Source organism: Procambarus clarkii, chromosome 14, assembly GCF_040958095.1.
Source record: "Procambarus clarkii isolate CNS0578487 chromosome 14, FALCON_Pclarkii_2.0, whole genome shotgun sequence".
In the NCBI taxonomy this organism is placed as follows: Eukaryota; Metazoa; Arthropoda; class Malacostraca; order Decapoda; family Cambaridae; genus Procambarus; species Procambarus clarkii.
Window position 1 is genome coordinate 4,428,846 of NC_091163.1, and position 22,109 is coordinate 4,450,954.

Below are 22,109 nucleotides of genomic sequence, written 5' to 3' on the forward strand. Positions count from 1 at the left end.
GAGCATTCCAAACTAAGTCTCAGTAAAGAGACTATGTCCAAACTTCCAACATCTACTGCAGAGGCAGGGAGGTCTGTTGACCTTGCCTCCCTACAGATCCATACAGGTGTACTCAAGTGTATACAACACCAGGCGAGGGAGGTGAAGCGAGGTAACCCTCACCGGCCCCAGGGAGTCGTACACGAGCCCCCTCACCACCACAAGGCGACACTGGAGTGTTTCTTTTTTTTTTTTTTTAAGGTAGAATATGTTTATCACAATGACAGTGAATATTTTGCATAAACAATTGAATACTGCAAGTATTGGTGTATGATAATTTTACTGTTGTAGGATAAATATGCTCTCTTGAAAGTTAAAAAATATAATATACATTATATACATTCAAATGCCTAACACTATGTGAAACAGGTACAATTATTCACAATTTAATTTCTTTGGTCATTAAATGTAATTCTCCACCAAACACAAATCCTAACTCATTCCTAATATAAGAAAATGTTCTTTAACATGTTTAAAATGTCAGATACATGTTCATACCGGGATAACAGTAATAAGCGATTATTTTTACCTCTATTCCATTCTGAAAATACTGTACATAAAAGTTAGACGGAAAAATAATTACACTTAACCATATGAAGACACTCCATTACCAAGGCTCTTCATAAGAGTGTAACAGTCTTGAAGTCTTCTTTTATCCCCTATTTTTTCAAGGGTTTTGGCTGCTTCTGCCAGCATCCCTGCTCGTTCACCTGGAGAAGAAAGAAGAGGCGATGGAAGGTGTCTGCAGGCCAACATCAATGCCGTAGCATGTTCTCGATCGCCGGTGAAACCATTGAGGTTCTTATCTGTTTGGGTAGAAAACACTGTTATAATGCTGTGAGAATAGATTTATAAAGCATGCAGGCCAAGTTTGGGATGAGATCATGTTCTAAAGATGAGAAATTTTGTGTAAGAAAGAACCTTTGTTTATGTATAAAATACCCACCTTTTCCACAAATCACAGATGACTTGTTGGATCTATGCCTCAGTGACCTATCCAGCAACTGTTGTGTTCTAGCAGGTGAGGCACCAGCCATCATTCGCAGAGTTGCTTCGTGTAGGAATACCCGAGCAAGTACACCCTATAAACAAGCGATGATTGCACAGGTTATTCATTTGAAACTTTCTCTTTCATAAATCATGCATCTACACAGACAATATTCACAAATAAACATTAAATAAATTCATGTATAGACCAAGCTAAATTTAAGAATCCATCTTACAGGAATATGCTGAACAAGTTTCCGCAGCAAGGCCAAATCATGTTGGAATCCCTGAAGCACGTGTGCTGGTGCTACTGTCAACGTATCACAGTCGGCAACACACTCCCCCTCCCACACGACGGTTCGCACGCCAAGGAGCCAGTCCACCACTATCAGTTGAACACTCTACAAAAATAAAATTAAATATTAATTATGCAGAAGTCCTGTACTATAAAACAGTTCCCATATATTACTAAGGTTACTTTTTTGTACATTTTCGAAATGTTATCATGTAGATCTGTTGCTGAAGCCAACTCTCAAGGAAAGCAATGCAGAAGCACTGCAATATAATGGCTCTGCAATGCAACTACAATGCATCCTTGTCAGAGGCAAGTCCCATGTTGACAGTGGTTTCTAGACATGCATAAACATTTAAAACATTAACCCCTTGTACATTCCAAGGGTTACAACGGACATTATCAGTACATGCCAAAAAGAAAAAACCAGTGTTGAATGTAATGAAACGCCATTTTCTGGGTGAGCCTTGGAAGACTCCCTGGAGCTATCGGGCTCATGTGTGATATATTAGACCGGGGCATTAGTCTATAGAGTTCGACCTACCGGGGACCACGAGCCAGAGCCTGGCCCCCTCAGGTTGCAGGTAGCAATGACCCTGGAACCCCCGTGGTTGGGAGTTTTCCTTATCTGCCATCTACCTGGGTTAGGCACCCAGAAAGGTAGACATAATAAAAACACCACATGGTAAGAAAAGTACAAAGAAAAACCAAACAGAGGCAGACCTCCCTCCAATCCCAAGGAAACAAGCAAACGTCACACTCCACTGCCGCGCAGCTCGTCCATGCAGTCCTACCCTCCCCGTGCCGGCTACCCAGTACTCCAGTTCAAAAGCTATCTTGAGATGATTTCGGGGCTTTAGTGTCCCCACGACCCGGTCCTCGACCAGGCCTCCACCCCTAGGAAGCAGCCCGTGACAGCTGACTAACACCCAGGTACCTATTTTACTGCTAGATAGCAGGGGCATAGGGGTGAAAGAAACTCTGCCCATTGTTTCTTGCCGGCGCCCGGGATCAAACCCGGGACCACAGGATCACAAGTCCAGTGTGCTGTCCGCTCGGCCGACTGGCTCCCCCAGCTAAGCATCAAACACGAAAAATCGCCAACCGGAGGGAGGGAGGGCTGCCAGGGAGCCTCCAGGGCTCACCCAGAAAATGGCCTTTAATTACATTCAATGCTGGTTTTCTGTGGGGAGTCCCTTTGGCTCTATGGCGCTACATAAACAAAGATAAAGAAAAGAGGGACTTACCCAGGAGGCAGCTGCCACACACTCCTCAACCTGAAGGCGTGACAACCGGCTACAACCTGCAACCCAAAGCAACACAGGAATGCAGCCAGGATAATCAAATAATGGGCAGCCAGGACCCTGTTCAACTTCCAGAATCCCTGCGCCCGAATATCAGGCCAAGACATGTTGCCAAACACGGCAGCCAATGCAGCAAACTTCCTAACGTCATGGGCACGAGGATAAACTGCAGGCTGGCTAGACTAAAATAATCCTGTGGATGACCTGGGAGATCCAAGCCCTGGAACAGGGAACGAGGGAAACCAGATAAGCCCAAAGCGCATCCCCAGCCTGACTAACCAAGCATCAACGATCCAAGGATCCCTCTGGAAAGCAGCCGTCTTGTTCTTTGCCAGAAAAGAAGGCTGCAACCAAACAAACCAACCACCAGAACCGAAAGAGCAGAAACCCCTGCGCCGGAGACATCACTTTTGCGAGCCGCTTCCATTTTCTAGTACGACAATTTTTGGCCTTATTTGATGCATACGAGCGAAAAGTGACATTCTTTACAAGGACAAGCTGCATTGACTGTACATACTTTATGGACATATTCTATGTCTAGGGAACATGAAAGGCATCGCACTCTATTGATCATATTTTCCATTTTTTTTATGTACTTCATTAATCCCAAACTAGCTCCTACCCAATGTCAAAAATAAGAGAAACAAACCTGGACCATTGAGTTTGGTTGCTTGTACGAAGCCTGATGTATTGAGTCACTCAGTGCAGAGCCAGCACGCTCACATAGACGGAGGACCGTAGACGGAGAACTGTGACCATGCTGACGTCGTGCTCTGGGAAAAGGCAATTGTTTCAGTAAATATTCAAAATACAATTATTTTTAAATTGCAGGCAATCAAGAAAGGAATCCTTGTTTCTCTATGCTAGTATTTCTTGCAAACACGGTTCTTAAAACTAGAATACATCATCTCCCCCCCCCACCAACATATTTATGAACATAATATAATTTACAAGAGGAGTGACCATGGGGTCACTGAATTTCATCATTTATTAAATACTGAAATACAGTACTAATAAAACGAGAATTTAATTAAATGGTACAAAACTAACTAATAAACGAATAAAGTAATGGCTACCTCATGCACACACAACTCATTGGAAGTGTTACTATTCCATATAACTTTTGAAGTGGCCATTTTATTCATGGTGAACCTATTCTAAAAATGTATAGAAGCCTTTGTTTTTATGGTTATGATTAAGTGCTGGTGGTATACTATGACCAAGTAGTCGTAGTATGTATACTACTGGCTGTATTTAAGAATTTGTACTTGGTGGTCGAATAGTAAGCAGCCAGTAGGATAGTTATTTTAATGACTGGTCAAGTACAGTATTTGGGCATAACACATTAAAGAATGTGGATGGTTAGTGTACGAGTTTTTTTTAAAGAACGCTGCCTGGAGAGGCAAGCAGTTTTAATTTGGTCATGCAGTCTGTGAGGAAGCTTGTGTCAGTTATGCCAACATTTTTTCTGTCTTGTTCTATCCTAGTTTCTGCCACCATGTTCATGTTTATTTCTTTCAATTTAAAATGCCACTTACAGCTCACTCGGTGTTATTTAGGAAGAGTGACCCGTAAGAAGATTGTGTGCAGGTGTACACGTGTTAATGTTCTTCAGTTATTGTTTAACCAGTGTTAATTCTTGCCTTGTATATAGGTGTAAATCCTTACTTCTATCAAACAGGAGTACTGGATCTTAGAGTAAATGTCAAAAGGCAGGATCATTTGTTATGACTGTCGGGGATGTTTTTTTTTTTAAATAAACAGATTGTTACAAATATGTTTATCTATCCTGTGGGCTTGGAGAGGGTGCAGTTGGGTGTTGAGAAGGGGTCCGGGCTTAACACCGGGCTTAATTCTTACCAAGCTGCGATTCCAATCTGTGTTAAACTGGAAGCCTTTATCCGCAATTTATTGGTTAATTTGAGGCAATTCTGACTGGTGTTAGTGTTGTACAAATACCCATTTACATTCCCCACGAACCACCCATAACTGCTGCTGCCAACCAACTAAAATGGGGTGGGGGGGAACCAAACAAGAATAACATCAATACCAGGTACTCACCTGGCAGCATACAACACTGCCATTGGCAAAGGATCGTCAGAAATTTTCAGAGCCTCGGGAACATTCTCCACTGTGGAGTAGAGGGATTCTGCTTGGTCATCATCACCCAGCAGCCAGTGTGCAACAACTTCAAACAATGAACCCCACCAGCAGCACACCTGCCACAAAATTTTATTTAAATTTATTTATAAAAAAAAAAAAAAAATAAAAAAATAAAAAAAATTACATATACAAGAATATATATTTTTTTTATTTTACTCTAAACCAACTTACAAATTTCAGGTTTTTTTATGTTAATTTCTGTACTGTACTAATAAAGACATTTATCAACTATGCTTTGTCAAATTTATAAAAATTAATTACGTCTTAATTTGTTACAATTATGGATGGACTATGTGATCCCCGAGCATAAATCCTGGATACAGCCTTAGTGTGGCGAGTCAAATCTCTTAAGTTGAACAAACCACACACACTAGAAATTGAAGAGACGACGACATTTTGGTCCATCCTGGACCATTATCAAGTCGATTGTAACTAAGAATTGTCGCGGGTCAAAATACAATGTACACAAATCTGACACCATCACACATTACAAAATCTGATGTTTTAGTGAAATTAAAAGCACCACCAAATTTACACTGCTATAGACAAATGAGCACTGACCTGGTCTTTCAATAACTAGAGGTTAAGGTATCACAGCTAATGGGATTTCATATATTCCCTATGGTATGACTAGTATACAAAATGAAAAGGCAGGTTAAATTAAGGAACTTTCCGAAACGAGTATTGATATACCCGACAGGCAGAAAGTGGTCACAAGAGGAAATGCGAGACTATGGCTGTGTTTCAAGAGATTCGGTCCTTGAACCCTTATTGCTTCTGATCTAACTAGAATGCACATCTACCTCTTATCATTTAAAGACGGTGCAAAACCGTTGTAAAAAAATAATTACAGGAAAATTTAAAAATGTTACTGGATTAATTAAGCAGCAAAAACACAAGAAAAATGCCAAGCATCTGGCAGTAATTATAACATTGGTTTAAATCTCCCATATTGTCGTAATCGATCTTTTCATTGATATATATATATAAAAAGGTGATTTCTATAGTGATTTCTTTGTGTTCAGCCAGAATTGTCATTTCAACCCATTCTCTCAAGGAATACCAAGGCCATAATATGGTAAGATATTTTAATGAAGTTATTAACCAGTATCCCAATACCGAATTGAACCATATTTCTGATGCAGATTTGAATGCTTGGGTCACCATTTTTAACTTTAAAATCTTGATACATTAACAAACCTGTTTTAGAATTGTTAAAGCTTCTGAATTATTGGCACTTCATTGTATGTACTGTACATTATTTTATGTTTTAATAACCAAGTTATTTGAAGATTCTCATTTTTTTCCATGCTCTTTCTTATATACTTATACTGTACAGTATATCTTTCAGTATTCACAACCAACTTAAGAATGGTCCAGGGATGGACCGAAACGTCATCATCCCTTCACCTACTAGTGTGTGGTCTGGTCAACATACTTTAGCCACGTTATTGTGACTCATCGCCTTCACAAATAAAATAATTGCCTTATTATTTTATTTGTGAAGTAGCCCATTCGTCAAATTTTAAAACAATATAGTAAAATGACAAAGCTGCGACTATAACCTACCTCATCACGACAAAAAATACCAAGTGAAGTTCCAGAGCCATTGTACGTCTCATTCAAGAGATGGATGTATTCTAATACATCCGAAGTTTGGGTGCGACGATGCGCATTTTCCTCACACACATCATCTGCCTTATTGCCAGGGTTCACCAGGGTTGTTATTGCTCGCTCTAGTAAATGTTCTCTACAATGCAAGGACAAGATTAAAAATAAATAATGCTTTAATACAAGTGAAAACTAAAAAAAAATGTTACTACTAAATTTTGTTTTCTTAAATGTTGCAATGATATATACAACACTGATGGGACAAGTATTAGCCATATACGACACTGGTGGGACAAGTATTAGCCACATTAAAACAGACTAAATGTTAAACATGGCCAACAAATCTTCCTTATTGATTGGGCACTCCCACACGTATACATCAAATTTTGCCTATGATCAAATGGAATAATACAAATTCCTGGAAATTACTCTACGTCATGGTATGGATTTCATCGAAGCCACCCCCCTCCAAGAGTTGGCATTTTCTCAAATCTGAATTTCAGAAGGGGTGACCCAAATAGGTTAATTTTGTCTAATTATAACGGCAATTTCTCATATTGTGGAAGAAAACCAAAAGCTTAAAAGTGTTTAGCTGGGGGAAGACCATTCTAATAAAATGTGAAATATGTACGAGTTTCTTGTATACAGTATTCAGTTAACCTAGAGTTAAAATGGCCTCACTAATAATACAACAATTTTAATAACCAACCTATACAACAGCAGCAGATAAGCCAATGGATCAGCCTTGTCTGTAAGTTGGCTGAACATGGACTCTCTATGAGCATCATACGACCACTTGTGTGAAACAAAGAATCGTTTGCCAGATGGTGTAAACAACCAGCCAAGAGCCGAAAAACTAGCCTTGTCAGTCTCGGAATATCTGCGTTTTGCCTGTGCCACCAACACACGAGCCAAGATGCGGCAGCGTTCCGGAAGAGATTCTTTAGCTCTGAGAGCAGATGTTACCAACATTTCTGCCATGTCTCCACCTGTAAAATTAATAACAATAAATTTCAACGTTAACACTTTCCCGCTCTCGGCGCACGCCCCAACCTACTCCTAGCTGTGCCCGGCGATTCCCATGAGCTCTCCTGGGAGCGCCCACCCACATTAACATATGTACTCTTTCCAGTGTTCTGACCTCAATTGTCATGCTACTTCGTTCATTTTGGTATCAAATTGTTTGCAATTTAAAGGTATGTATTTTAAAACGAGTCCCATAATAATCAAACAATAAATGGAATTTTAACAAATATTGTAATTCCAGACGCAAACTGCGTCACCGTTGGAAATCCGTAAGATTATTATTCGACACAGACTGCATCACCGCTGGATGAAAGTGACAATTTTATAGAGCCCTTTCCCCTACAGTGCAAGTCTTCTACTGCTTTTTACACATACTGCACATTAACTACCTCCAAATAGCTCCCATATACTGTACTATATGTATTATTTCAAGTTAAAAATAATGTAATCATAAGAGAAAACTTGCTTTCTCCTGATATAGTACTGTAAGTATTACTATAGACCACTTAGGAGAGATAAGACTAAAGACTAAACTGGAATATGATGGGAGAATGAAGGAACAGTGCCCAACCACTTGGTCCGTCAGAGATAGAATGCCAACTCTGAAAGTACAGTAATGCCATCGCTCTAACAACCAATTAAAATGCATAGGTCTACTTCCAGTTCCAGCACCATTCTTGATCAATTTTTACTTTAATTATACGGCATTTTACACTTGATTTCTTAATTGTAACAAACTTTTTAAAAGTTACTATTAAGAACTTTGATGTTTATTCAAAAAAGCCCCGATATTTATTCTTCTCGTGCAAGGGTTAAAATGCATGCAATCTGGGCAAAAAAAGATAAAAACAATTGACAAGAATATAATTTTCTGCACGCAAGCTAGCCAGTCTTTCAATGTGTATCAACCTTTACACTTGTATAGAAATGTTACATATAAGATGTCTAACACAAATATCTACAAAAGGATTGCTGTATCATATGATACAAAAATTATTATTTTATAATACCTGCTGCTTGGGTAACAGCTTCTCCTCTGTATCAACCTACCCTGGCTTTGTGCCCAGGAGAGGCCACTCCAGACCAACAGCCAGAGTGCAACTCCATAGTCTTCCGAGACTGATGGGTGCCTACTACTATAATAACCACATTCCAAATCTATATTGAGCCCAAACCCCTTTGACAAGTCAGGTGAGCAGCCTGTTCTCTTGATAAGTCACTGTAAAACATCCAATCTTTTAGTCTAACCAAAAAAGAATGAACCCCAAGGAAGCCGCCTAACTTATCAAGCCCGATGCATAGAAAGCGTCAATATTTGTGAACCGTTTATCTTAATAGGTTGCATTTGTAACTTACGATAAATACATTTTTTATACAAATAAATGTTTATAAAATTTTGATTTATTGTATAGCCTTTGTATTTCTTACTTTTTGCACTTACAACTTTATAAACTATTTCTAATTTTTTTTTTTTTTGTGCACAGGCAAGAGAGGTCTCTGATCATAGCTGTACTTCAGGGCTTAAATGTGGCATAAAAAAGTATTGAATTTTTACAACTTAAAATTTTACGGAATTCTCACCCGCAACCCCACCACACTCTGCTAGGTTGATGGCTGTCAGGGCTAGATAGAGACCAAGGAGATGTGAAGAGTCTGATGCGTGTCCCATGAGATGCAGTTTGTGCAGTCTATGATACACGTGTGAAAACTCGCACATACATTCCTGAATTTCTTCACGAACTGACCTACAAGAAAGAAATCAACTTTTGTAAATAAAATATATAATCATATACACTCAATTTAATCAGAATATAGGACCACACACTATTTTATTAACAACAATATGTTAAATACAACAATGAACCTGCAATGGGTTCTGGCAGTTGTTTTACTTCCCAAGCCAGGCCTATGGCCAGGTTTGATTAGTAGGTACAAAATGTACATCATTCCCGGGGGCCCAAAAGATTTCCATAATTTCCATAATGTCAAGGAAAGACCATGTATTTGGAGGATTTGCAGGAGTCCGGGGCAGCTAAAAGAGGAATACAATTTGAAACTGAGAATCGCTATATTACAACCAACAAAAAATTCATATCAGATTACAAAGATTGATGCAAGATACTCACGGCTCTAGAAAAAGACCACCAGCATGCTTGGCAAGCCAACGCCCCAAATAGAGGCGTTGCAGAACTTGCCGGATGCCTTGCCACATGACAGAAAACACCTTCTCTACTAAAGTACTTGGTAAGGGCCGTCCAATTGAAATCAGGGATAAACCATATTGTTGACAGGCACTGCTATAGTTACCCTAAGAGAGAAAAAAAGGTATTTAATTTAAATTTCAACCAAATACATTTTACCTAAATATAATTTATACTTCCTTTCCATTATTTAGCCCTCATTTAGGTTAGCCATAATTCATTAACACTTTCGCGCTCCGTGGAAACTCGCGGTTGACAGGGGGTAGGTAGCCCCTCCGTGTGGGTAAGCGCGCGGTGACACCCAAATGTGTATACTCGTTCCAGCTTTCTCACCTTAATTCTCGTGCTACGTCGCTCGTTTTGGTATCATTGTGTTCGCAATTAAATTCCCTACAGATGTGTATGAATAAAATGTACAAAAGGCTGGAGTACCTCCCAGCAGAAAAGCCTAAAGTTACCCGTGAACGAGCACCATTTTGTACATTGCAACCTAATGTTCAACTCGTTCAATTTGATAACATCAAATTTCGTCCTACGTCGCTCATTTTGGTATCAAATTGTTCGCAATAAAAAGGCGATTATTGTAAAACTAGTCTCAGAATAATAGAGCAATAACTAGATTTTTAACAAATATTTTAATTCTGGACGCTTATCATCACAAATTTATTTATATCTTTCCAGTGTTCTGACATAAATATTTGTGTTACATCTTTCATTTTGGTATCAAATTGTTCGCAATAAAAAGGCGCGCATTTTAAAACTAGTCCCAAGATAATAGGACAATACAGTAAATAGAATTTTAACAAATATTTTAATATTCGGACCATAGGCCTATTTATAATATTTCAAGCGTTTGGACATCAAGTTTCATGTTATATCTTTGATTTTGGTATCAAATTGTGTGCTATCTAAAGGCGCTTATTTTAAAACCACTACCAGATTGATCTGATAAAATTTAAATTTTTAAAAAATATTTTAATGAGTGACTCAGTACTGCGTCATTGGAACACATTCAGTAGAAAAATGAGTGACTTAATAGTCAGTCTGTGGAACGCGAAAGTGTTCCACAGCTAAAAAGTTCCACAGCTAAGTTCCATAAACTAAAACAATCATTTAGCATTTCCACTAAACCAAAATCATTTAGCTTAGTATGTCCTTAACTGTGGAAAAAAAAAAACATCAGATGGCCGTACAAACCTAGAATGTTCCTAACCATTAAAACTGGCTATATTGCTTTTCAGCAGGAACACGCTATTTCCAGTATCATTACGATAGATTACATTGCAAGTTTGTTTGTAAAGATACATTACAACAATCATTGTGAAAATATAGTGAACAAAAATCAAACAGCTGAACACTTAAAATGAGTCAACAATCACGTGCAGCAATCCTTCTTGAGGTTATCTTGAGGTAACAGTACCTCGAGATGATTTCGGGGTTTAGCGTCCCCACGACCCAGTACTCGACCAGGCCTCCTTTTTGTTACACATACCCAGGAAGCAGCCCGTAGCAGCAGTAACTCCCAGATACCTATTTACTGCTAGGTGAACAGGTGCATCAGAGTGAAACAAACTCTGCCCATTTTTGCCGCCTCCACCGGGGATCGAACCCGGAACCCTCAGGACTACGAATCCGAAGCGCTGTCCACTCGCAGCTGTCAGGCCCCCAGATCCTACATGCTGCTGTGTCATGATTCACTTCAAAAACATAATATCAGGGTGCTCTTGATGTCACCTCCAAAAAAAATTTTTTTTTTAAAGCATCAAAACCTAGGCTGCCCACTTAACCGACTGGCACCAATACTCAAGTTGCTAAATGCATTAATACTAAGGGGGGTTTTTAAAGTCCCTAAACCATGGCAATTTTCGCTCAATTGCACAAAAAAATATAGTACAGTATGTTCAGTAAGAGGACGGGTTGTGCGAGTGTATAAAAATAAATCTTGGTGAATAAAAAAAAAAACCACTGCGTCTTGTCCTCTTGTAATACTTGAAGTCACCTTCAAATTAGTGTAGTACAAGTACTGTATTGCATTTCTCTCCCCTTCAAGATTTCACCAAATTTATAAAGATAATAATATATTAAACTAATACATTCTTCATTAAATTGTATCCATTTCATGAACATTTACCTTGGCCATATCGAGATCTGCCTGTTTGCGGTGACGCCAAAAATGTTCAGCTATGGTCGACTTTCTCCTCATAACTGGCTCTCCGTAGACAAATATCCTCGTAAGAAATACAGCGATGATGGCAAAATTAACCATCCACACCATAAATGAAGAAAACAGAAGGCTTCGGAAGGAAAAGCTGCCTGAAAAGTCAACATTGGCATATCAATCTTTTGAGAGAGAAGCTAATGCAAATGCTAATGGTAACAAGTTTACTGTTTGTGATGTGTGTCTATGTATGTACTAACACGTTGTACTGAACGGGGTGAGAATAGCTTGAGCTACCTCATCCCTTTGTGTGTATTTTACCTCAATAAACTTATTTCAATTTCAATTCAAAGCTAATGAAATAATATTTTTTCATGGATAATGAGTAATGTAATATCACATGGCTACTAAATTCCTAAAATTTCAGAGGATGAAATATACAAGTTAGACAATGAAACTAACTTTCTCCGGGTTCCATCTCGAGAATAGTTCTTCCAGGAACGTCGTATGACAGAGACTGGCTCGGAGCAAAATGCGTGCTCAAGAAACCAGTGGGGTTGAAGACGAGGACAGTGAACATCATTGCACACAGCAGCAATCGGGAGGAATCCGCCATTGTCGGAGTCATTGTTATGTATGGTGGACTGGTTCCAGGTGATGGTATCTGCTGAAATTGACAATATATAATAACTTAGATTTTATTGAAATTTGGAATCACTGGCAGAATTGATACAAACACCATTTACTTACAAATACAATTATTTAAACTAATCCAAATAAATCAAATTCAAAATGAACAAAAATACCTCATCTTTTACTTCCAACTTTGTTGATTTTGGTGATGGAGGCAGTGAAGAATCAGAGAGAGGTGATCTAGCAGGCGAGGAAATATCCGATGGAGGAGGAGTATAGGGCCCTACTAAGAGATCAGTTATCTTCTGGTTTCCATCACGCATTCGGTACGTGTTGAGCTCTGTCCTTAACCTAGCATTCTGAGTCTGCAGGTACCTTACGTAATCAATTGCCTTTTTCAAAATTTGAGATTTGTGAAGCTGAAAAACAAACATGAATTAAAATATTTACAACACACTAAGTAAATATATAATTATCAAAAGAAGGCACCAATCTAGGAAGACTATGTAGTTCCACACTAAGAATCTCTAATCACTATACTGTATGTACAAACAAAAATCTGTATACAATACTGAAAGAAAATACCGTACTAAAAATTCCCCACATTCTAGTCCAGTAAGGCCCTCACAACAATGCATCATGTTTGGTCTATCAAAATTCAATGCAATTTAGCTACAGTTGTGAATATGCTGCTGCCAGCAAGGATCTAATATTTATAAACTTAAAAATCATCCCTGCATGACTCGCGCAGTGGGTCAGATACGTTGAAATCATCCCGGTATGACTCGCGTTGTGGAAGGGTTAAGTGTCGGGAATAGATTTATGTGCAATTGAGTATGTAAACTAAATTGAAATGGCAAACATATAAACTACCTAATTGGAACATCCCAGCTATCTTTCCCTACGTGTCAATGAACCCAATGACCCTCCCACCAAGCTTCCACTTGACATACACAAGGAAAGAAAGATTTTCGGCAAGGAGCCCCTCAGTGGCTTCTTGAAACTATCTTGCCGAGATGATTCCCCACTACTTGGTCATACGAGTTCCAGAAGTCCTGGCTGGTCTACCGAGGACCAGAAGCGGTAAGCCAGGAAGCAAGGAACAATTTTCATCAGCCTCATCAGCATCCAGAAAGTCAGTTTACAGACAACTACAAGGCTCAAAAGGCATGAAGCAATAGCAACTAACTCAAACTCATTAGTTGCATGCATATATGCAGATAATACCTGCATCAGAGGAGCTTCAGGATAATTAAAATACCCAAGTATTGTAGAATAGGTTAATGACAGTGATGTCTTGAGACTTAAATGTGTAATGACTGAAAAATTGCTGAAATAACACACATGCGCAAGGGGAGAAGTGAAAAAAATTGGATGAGGAAAATGCTGCCAGTCTAAACAGTTGCAGACGACGAAATCCAGGATGGCCACTGGCAAGAGGAAGAACATTAACGTCAGAGCTGGATTTTGGTGACTTTAACGAGAACAGTACTGTATTGGTATGAGCAGTTTGCACGACAAGTTGGCAAAATTTATGATTAATGAAAACTATCATGTGGAAATAATCAGGAATTTGGAGGACAGTAATGAGAACTTGGGTAGTAAAGTACAGTATTAGCTCTTGAGGGGCAAATCAAAGCATTATACAAGGACAGGAATCACTGGGAAGCCAAATGTAAAGCCCTAGCGGAGGAAAAGTATTGAAAATAGCTTTTGAAGAAGTTAAAGGAAATGTTAACACGAATGACTACAGTAAGTTATGCAAGGAATTTCAACATAAAAAATAGAGCTCTTATCAGAACAGATAGAAGTAGTTACACATAATAGAACAATGCAAGAAGGATATGCAACATACCTATGCACAACAGACCAGGGAGAAAGTAATAATAGAAGCAGCAGTAAAGGCCAGAAACTGCAGCAGTCAGAAAAACCCAGACATTAGACGAAGTCAGAAAAGAATTGGCATCAAAGCCGAAGGTGGTGCAGAACAGAGCTGATTGAAGTAAGTCCCTAATAAGTTTTGGTTGCAAAGAAAGAGGTAACATCTAGGTCAGAAAGAACCAGAGAAGCAAAATCAGTAAATAAAATTGTTTGGCTAGTGTAAGGTCTTACAACTAAAGAACGATTCAAATAGAAGGTAAATATTCAACTGCATAAATCTCTGGTGCATCTCCCAGTCCACTTGGACTATCGCATCCAAGCATGGAGACCTCATCTTCAGGGGAAAAAGAACACCACCAGGCAATAAAAATAATTCCAGAACCACGTCAACTGTCGTAGCAGGAACGGTTGAGGGCCTCAGGGCTAACAACACTGCAAACCAGGCATGACAGGCAGATCTCATCAAAACATTAAAAATACTGAACAGGTTGACCAAATCACACACTAGAAAGTGAAGAGACAACAACATTTCGGTCTGTCCTGGACCATTATCAAGTCAATTTTTCAGCCATGTTATTGTGACTCCTCATCTGCAAAATATTAAACAATTTGGAGGATGTTGATCCAGACAATTTCTTCAGAGGGTCAGATGTAACACAAGCTAGGAGCAAGGGTTTCAAGCTCAGCAAGCCACAATGGACTCAAAACAGGAGATGAATTTTCACCCAGAGGGTTATAAACCTATGGAACTGTCTACCTGCTGAAGCGGTATATGACAAAACTCTTAAAACTTTAAAATCCAGCTGGAAGAAAAACAACAGCGAGAAGAGAGGCAGCAATTTTTTTTGTGAAACTAATAGCAATGTAAAACAGAACCAGGTGTATTCTATAAATTCATTAAAAGCAAATTGCAGGTAAAGGATAAATTTCAGAGGTTGAAAATGGAAAACGTAGTCACGGAAAATGAAAAGGAAATGCATGAAACATTAAACCAACAGTTCCAAAGTGTGTTTGTGCAAAATTAAATTTTCAGGCCCAGACTCAATAGGACTGCCAGAAAACAACAGAGTTTACAGATGAAGTGGGAAAAAATGCTCAAGGAGCCAAGTAGGAACAAAGCAGCTGGCCCAGGTGAAGTTTCACCTTGGGTTCCGAGAGAATGAACACCAGAGTTCAGCATTCCACTTCAATTTATTTTTTGGTCATTTCTGGGTACAGGGCAGATATATAGAAAAAAGGCTAACATAGTTCCAGGCTACATAAATGGCAGCAGGGAAGACCCTCTTAGTTATAGACCTGTATCACTGACAAGTGTAATAGTCAAAATAATGAAAAAAAATAATCAACTCTTAGGCAGCGGTATTGTCATAAATTGATTCACAGAGTAAAAATCCGGCTCTCATTTTGTGGTCACATTACCAGACAAATGTAGTTATCACCATGCGTGCGTTACCTAGGCAAATGCAGTCATCATCAATCTATAAAATTCCATCAAAATTACATTACATTACTGAAAATAGCCATTAGAACAAAGTACTGACATTGCCCATTAGAATACAGTACTGAAAATGCATGTATATTACATACCTTTGCCTCTTCACCTGCAACTAGATTCTTGAGCTCCAAAATCTTGTCGTTAATGGAACTTCTATAACGCTTCTCAATAGCATTGTGGGAATTTCGCTTCTCACCCTTCTGTGGCACAATCATTGCTTTTGATGCAGAACTAACTACTCTCGCCAGGGGTACACGATCAGAATCCAACATAACTGGAATACCCGTGACAACTGTAGCCTGGTCAAAATTCTGAATGGGCGTCGTAATAGTTGTAAGGGTGGGTGCCGTCTTATACAAGACAGCATGCGGTACGGTAATGCACTGCCCTGATGATGTGGTGGTGAGTGTCTCTGCTTTGGGTATCACCAGCTGTTGTATCAATGAAGGCTGCTGTATTACTTGAGAAATCCCCGTGGTCACAACTCTCTTGCCAATAGACTGAGGTATTTTAACTTGCTGGAGTTGGGGGTGTAACTGAAGTGTACGAGGCTGAATGTGGGTAACCGTGTTTTGTTGCTGATGAACACCAATTTGTTGATGGGTGAGCAGTTGTTGTAGCTGTGGAGCTTGGTTCAATCCACTACTAGTCACCAATGTCTGAGGGACATTGATAATCGAGGTCTGACCAATTCTGGGAGCAACGTGTGCCACCTGCCGAACTCCACTTACTGACGTTACCACTAGTTGTTGCTGCTGCGGCTGTTGCAGTTGTTGGTGCTGTGGAGATACTTTTGAGTCCTGTAAATAAACAAATAAGAAACTAAGATTACTACTTTTATTCTAAATTCTTAAAAAATAAAAATTATGTAATTTTCCATGGCTGTATACACACCTCTTATGACAATTGTTAAGGCAGTATTAGTGTTGTGCAAGATAAATAAATAAAACGCTTATTACAATAAAAGATAAAACCGTTGTGCATTACAGAAGTACCGTTGGGTTCATTCACTCACTATCAGGAATTCTGGTTTTGAATCCCCGACAGGATAGAAATGGTTAGGTGTATTTCCTATAACGTAACACCCTTGTGTTCCCAGGAATTAAGTTTGCTTCTTGTAGGGTTGCTGCCTGGGGAGGGTCAGTACAATGACCTTTGGGGTGACCTCGATATAAAACCTAACAAATATACTGTATACACTGGCTGCCTGTCCCCCGATACATTGATTATTATATTATAGTTACTACGAAAAAATTATAATTTGCTTTGTTTACTTTCACTTTTGCCAGTGTTATATATGCCTGCATATGGAACTGCATATATTTAAGGCAAAATCATACTTCAGACCATACACATGATGTCTCCTGATAAGAATCTGATTATGTCAAATTGTACCCTTCATCCAAAGACCCCTCTCTACCCTATTTTTTTAAAATAGCTCCATGACTAGTGAACTTAAATTTAAAATGAAACTTGAATATAGAATTTCGATAAAATTAAACTCAATGGTTTTTCTATTTTCAACTCCTAATTTTGCATCCATTAATGAAAATCTTTTCAATAACATTCTGAGCAGCATAGGATAAATAAACATAAAACAAATATGGTGTACAATCGTGTTACAAGGACACCAAGATATAATATACACATGCAGGCGATGAGTCACAATAACGTGGTTAAAGTATGTTAACCAGACCACACGCTATAAGGTGAAGGGACTACGACGTTTCGGTTCGTCCTGGACCATTCTCAAGTCGATTGCCGATTAGGACCGAAACGTCGTCGTCCCTTCACCTACTAGTGTGTTGTGGTCTGGTCAACATAATACACACATTTATGAGAAAATAATGAAGCCGTATGATGGGATAAACCCGCATCCATAAACTCCATTGGGACACCCATTATATGGCTTCATATGATGTGTCCCAAATTCATCATTGGGGTTTCTGGGGATGTCCACGAGGGGTAGTACCTCTGACAGGAAATAGTCTTCATAGGATGCCTGCTTTGCCAGAAAGCAGGCCTTATTCAGGATGCAACTCGCCTTCCTCAGGATGCAACTAACAGCAATTACCTAATTTTCAGATACCAGATACCTGTTCACCTAGCAGGTACTGTATCAGGTGAAATGAAATGTCCCCAAACAATTTCTGTCTAACCTAGGTATCAAACCATGAAACCCAATTGTGAGTAAAGAAAATAGACCTCTGTACCACAAAACCCAAAGTTATAGTCAAGAAATTTTCTCAACTTGCCTGAAAGTCACTGCTGTTCAGGAAACTATCACCGTTACACAGAAAGCTAGAGCTGTTGATGGTGCCGTTGAGCGTTGTGTTGAAGCTGTTATTACCATGAGTGGGAGTCGAGGTGTTGCTTGGGGCGGACACACTCGCTTGGTTTATACTGCTCCCAGTCCCTCCTTGAGACAAAACATCACTTTCATTCCAATCTATTCCCAAATCCTTTATGTCCACCAAGTCTAGATCTGGCCAGTTCATCTGCGTCAGGAGATCTAGAATCAAATGAAAATTTGATCATATAAATAGGTACAAGTAATTATTAGTAGATTTATATTATAATCAGTCTTCTGGATACAGCTGCAAATAATTAGCCCCCAAGACATATTGAAGGTCAATGTCAATAGAGAACCAAAACATTTACAGTAAAAGCATGTTGATACTGTATTTAACTACTCTTTGAAGTTTTACAAGTAGTGATCAATAGAAGCATTCTTTTGCTACCACTTTATTTACATCCTTGAAATTCAATTCATATCCTTGGTTTTATATATAAATGTTAAACTGAAAATAAATACATATACAGTAGTATAGATTACAATAATGCTCACTGGATTAAGTAAATTAAACTGACATGGCTAAATTGATCGAATAATTAAGTCACCAGGAGAAAGCGCTAAGCCAGTATGACTATACATACTATACTGAACGTTATAGCACTTTAAAGGGATACACAGGCAAGGAGTTAGGACACAAGGACTGAATGAAGGAAAGGTGGCCAACCACTTAGACCATTGAGGATAGGTCGCCAGCCTTGCAAGAAGCGAGGCCGGCACTGTACAAACCAGTTCAATTGATCAAATGCCATACCATGCCCTTATCCACTAGGCTTGCATCACCTAACAATAATATGAGAAAAATTATGCAAAACATTGTGTTGAATAAGCAGCGAATTTTTAATGACAGCAGACATCTTCAAGAGAAAACTGGACTGTTTTCTAAGAGAAGTTCTGGATCAGCCGGGCTGTGGTGGGTATGTGGGCCGCTCCAAGCAACAGCCTAGTGGACCAAACTCTCAGAAGTCGAGCCTGGCCTCGGGCCGGGCTTGGGAAGTAGAAGAACTCCCAGAACCCCATCCAGCAGGTATCAAGCAGGAAAGTATTTTGGTCATCCATAAGGCATTTTACCATGAGAAGAGGGCTATCAAAATTTACCAAATAAAGAGAGAAAACACCACAAAGACAGCTCTGAAAATTAAGCTATATGAACCAAAGACTGCCAAGAAAAAGGTGCCCCTCTAGCTCACTTTAGTGAAAACTTAACTTTTAGCCTCCGTTTCAACACACATTCAAGAAGCATCACCTCACACCAAGCCCTGACACACTTTCTATATGTAGTACTAATTAATGTAAGAGAATATGCATTTTTCTATTTAATAATAGAATAATGTAATATTCTATTACATTAGTTATATATACTGTATATGTAACTAAATAAAAGGAAGGTGCATGCAGGGGCACCACCATGGGAGGCCAGGTGAAGGAAGGTGGGTGCAGGGCAACACCATGGGGGGCCAGGTGAAGGAAGGTGGGTGCAGGGGCATCACCATGGGGGGGGCCAGGTGAAGGAAGGTGGGTGCAGGGCAACACCATGGGGGGCCAGGTGAAGGAAGGTGGGTGCAGGGCAACACCATGGGGGGCCAGGTGAAGGAAGGTGGGTGCAGGGCATCACCATGGGGGGCCAGGTGAAGGAAGGTGGGTGCAGGGCATCACCATGGGGGGCCAGGTGAAGGAAGGTGGGTGCAGGGCATCACCATGGGGGGCCAGGTGAAGGAAGGTGGGTGCAGGGCATCACCATGGGGGGCCAGGTGAAGGAAGGTGGGTGCAGGGCATCACCATGGGGGGCCAGGTGAAGGAAGGTGGGTGCAGGGCATCACCATGGGGGGCCAGGTGAAGGAAGGTGGGTGCAGGGCATCACCATGGGAGGCCAGGTGAAGGAAGGTGGGTGCAGGGCATCACCATGGGAGGCCAGGTGAAGGAAGGTGGGTGCAGGGCATCACCATGGGAGGCCAGGTGAAGGAAGGTGGGTGCAGGGCATCACCATGGGAGGCCAGGTGAAGGAAGGTGGGTGCAGGGCACCACCATGGGGGGCCAGGTGAAGGAAGGTGGGTGCAGGGCATCACCATGGGAGGCCAGGTGAAGGAAGGTGGGTGCAGGGCATCACCATGGGAGGCCCAGGTGAAGGAGGGTAGGTGAAGGGCATCACCATGGGAGGCCAGGTGAAGGAAGGTGAGTGCAGGGCATCACCATGGGGGGCCAGGTGAAGGAAGGTGGGTGCAGGGCATCACCATGGGAGGCCAGGTGAAAGAAGGTGGGTGCAGGGCATCACCATGGGAGGCCAGGTGAAGGAAGGTGGGTGCAGGGCATCACCATGGGAGGCCAGGTGAAAGAAGGTGGGTGCAGGGCATCACCATGGGAGGCCAGGTGAAGGAAGGTGGGTGCAGGGCATCACCATGGGGGGCCAGGTGAAGGAAGGTGGGTGCAGGGCATCACCATGGGAGGCCAGGTGAAGGAAGGTGGGTGCAGGGCATCACCATGGGAGGCCAGGTGAAGGAAGGTGGGTGCAGGGCATCACCATGGGAGGCCAGGTGAAGGAAGGTGGGTGCAGGGCATCACCATGGGAGGCCAGGTGAAAGAAGGTGGGTGCAGGGCATCACCATGGGAGGCCAGGTGAAAGGTGGGTGCAGGGCATCACCATGGGAGGCCAGGTGAAAGAAGGTGGGTGCAGGGCATCACCATGGGAGGCCAGGTGAAAGAAGGTGGGTGCAGGGCATCACCATGGGAGGCCAGGTGAAAGAAGGTGGGTGCAGGGCATCACCATGGGAGGCCAGGTGAAAGAAGGTGGGTGCAGGGCATCACCATGGGAGGCCAAGTGAAAGAAGGTGGGTGCAGGGCATCACCATGGGAGGCCAGGTGAAAGAAGGTGGGTGCAGGGCATCACCATGGGAGGCCAAGTGAAAGAAGGTGGGTGCAGGGCATCACCATGGGAGGCCAGGTGAAAGAAGGTGGGTGCAGGGCATCACCCACCGCAAGAGCCAGGCTCACCTTCCTCCTCGAAGTCGTCGGGGATGATGACGTCGTCCTCCATGGTGGGTCACCATCAAACCCCCACACACACACACTACTAGCTCCTAGACCAATCCTACGTGTGCGTGCGTGTGCGTGCGTGTGCGTGTGCAAGCAGGTCGTCTCCAGCCCCTCTCACGCGCCTCGCACGACTGACAATCGCGCGATGTTGCCTCACGGCACCAGCCAATCACAACCCGCTTGCCCCGCCCGCTCAGCCAATCTCAGCTCGGGTTTGCCATCACGCCATATGACGTCACGACCGTGACGTCTCACCAAAACACTGCACCCACGGCCTTCTCGCGCTCGATGATCACCGGCAGCGTGCGGGACTACCGAGAAAAACTTCCCACTCCCCCCCTACTCCAGTGTACTGCTCTATTCTCCTCTCTATTCTAATGTATACAAATGTAAACACACATTAAATATATTTTATTATATTTTGGTACTCGACATAACTGAAGCTTTATTGATACGAATTTAAATTTTCGATATTGAGGATAATTCAGGAATGTGATTTAATGAACTAGAATTCACGTATTATAGTCTCAGTTTTTAAAGATATATTTATAATAAACTAGGGTTTGATTAAATACACCATCTTGAGTACACAGGGGAAAAAAGTATACAATATAATACATGCAATGTTATATAGAGAGCCATTGTGTGCGACAGTTTTAAAATGTGTACGAGAGTCCGGCATCAACTACGATCACCCTCGGAGCGAGACAATAACAAACTTACGTCAAGTTATGACTCGTACTCAATAAAACCCAAAGTTAATGTTCCTGTCGACTTGTATCCTGTAGTTTTCCCTCACAAATGTAATAATTGTCAAAAAATAATATATCGCGAACTGGCCAAGAAGTACACTTGCATTTTGCGTTGTGTATTGCATATAGTTTCGTTTTTATTAACGTATATGGCGCCAAAATACTAGACAAATAGTTAAACCTT

At 41.0% G+C, this 22,109-nt stretch overlaps 1 protein-coding gene across 4 annotated transcripts; it reads right to left on the reverse strand.

Moving 5' to 3' along the window:
- Positions 1-345: 345 nt before the first annotated feature.
- SREBP (Sterol regulatory element binding protein) lies at positions 346-21,346 on the reverse strand. 4 transcript variants are annotated; one of them, XM_045765748.2, is made up of 15 exons: positions 21,132-21,346; positions 18,046-18,302; positions 15,883-16,590; positions 12,588-12,833; positions 12,244-12,448; positions 11,755-11,936; positions 9,549-9,730; positions 9,004-9,167; positions 7,106-7,385; positions 6,355-6,535; positions 4,684-4,841; positions 3,272-3,395; positions 1,263-1,427; positions 986-1,121; positions 346-845 (listed from the first exon to the last, which is right to left on the reverse strand). In XM_045765748.2, the coding sequence occupies exons 1-15, from the start codon at positions 21,172-21,174 to the stop codon at positions 625-627; spliced, it is 3,252 nt and encodes a 1,083-aa protein (XP_045621704.1). In that variant the 5' UTR covers positions 21,175-21,346; the 3' UTR covers positions 346-624. The 4 variants fall into 4 exon arrangements, with proteins under 4 accessions (XP_045621704.1, XP_045621720.1, XP_045621728.1 ...); XM_045765764.2 differs by having other exon boundaries at positions 12,600-12,833; positions 21,132-21,335; XM_045765772.2 differs by having other exon boundaries at positions 12,244-12,445; positions 12,600-12,833; positions 21,132-21,325.
- Between the last annotated feature and the right edge of the window lie 763 nt (positions 21,347-22,109).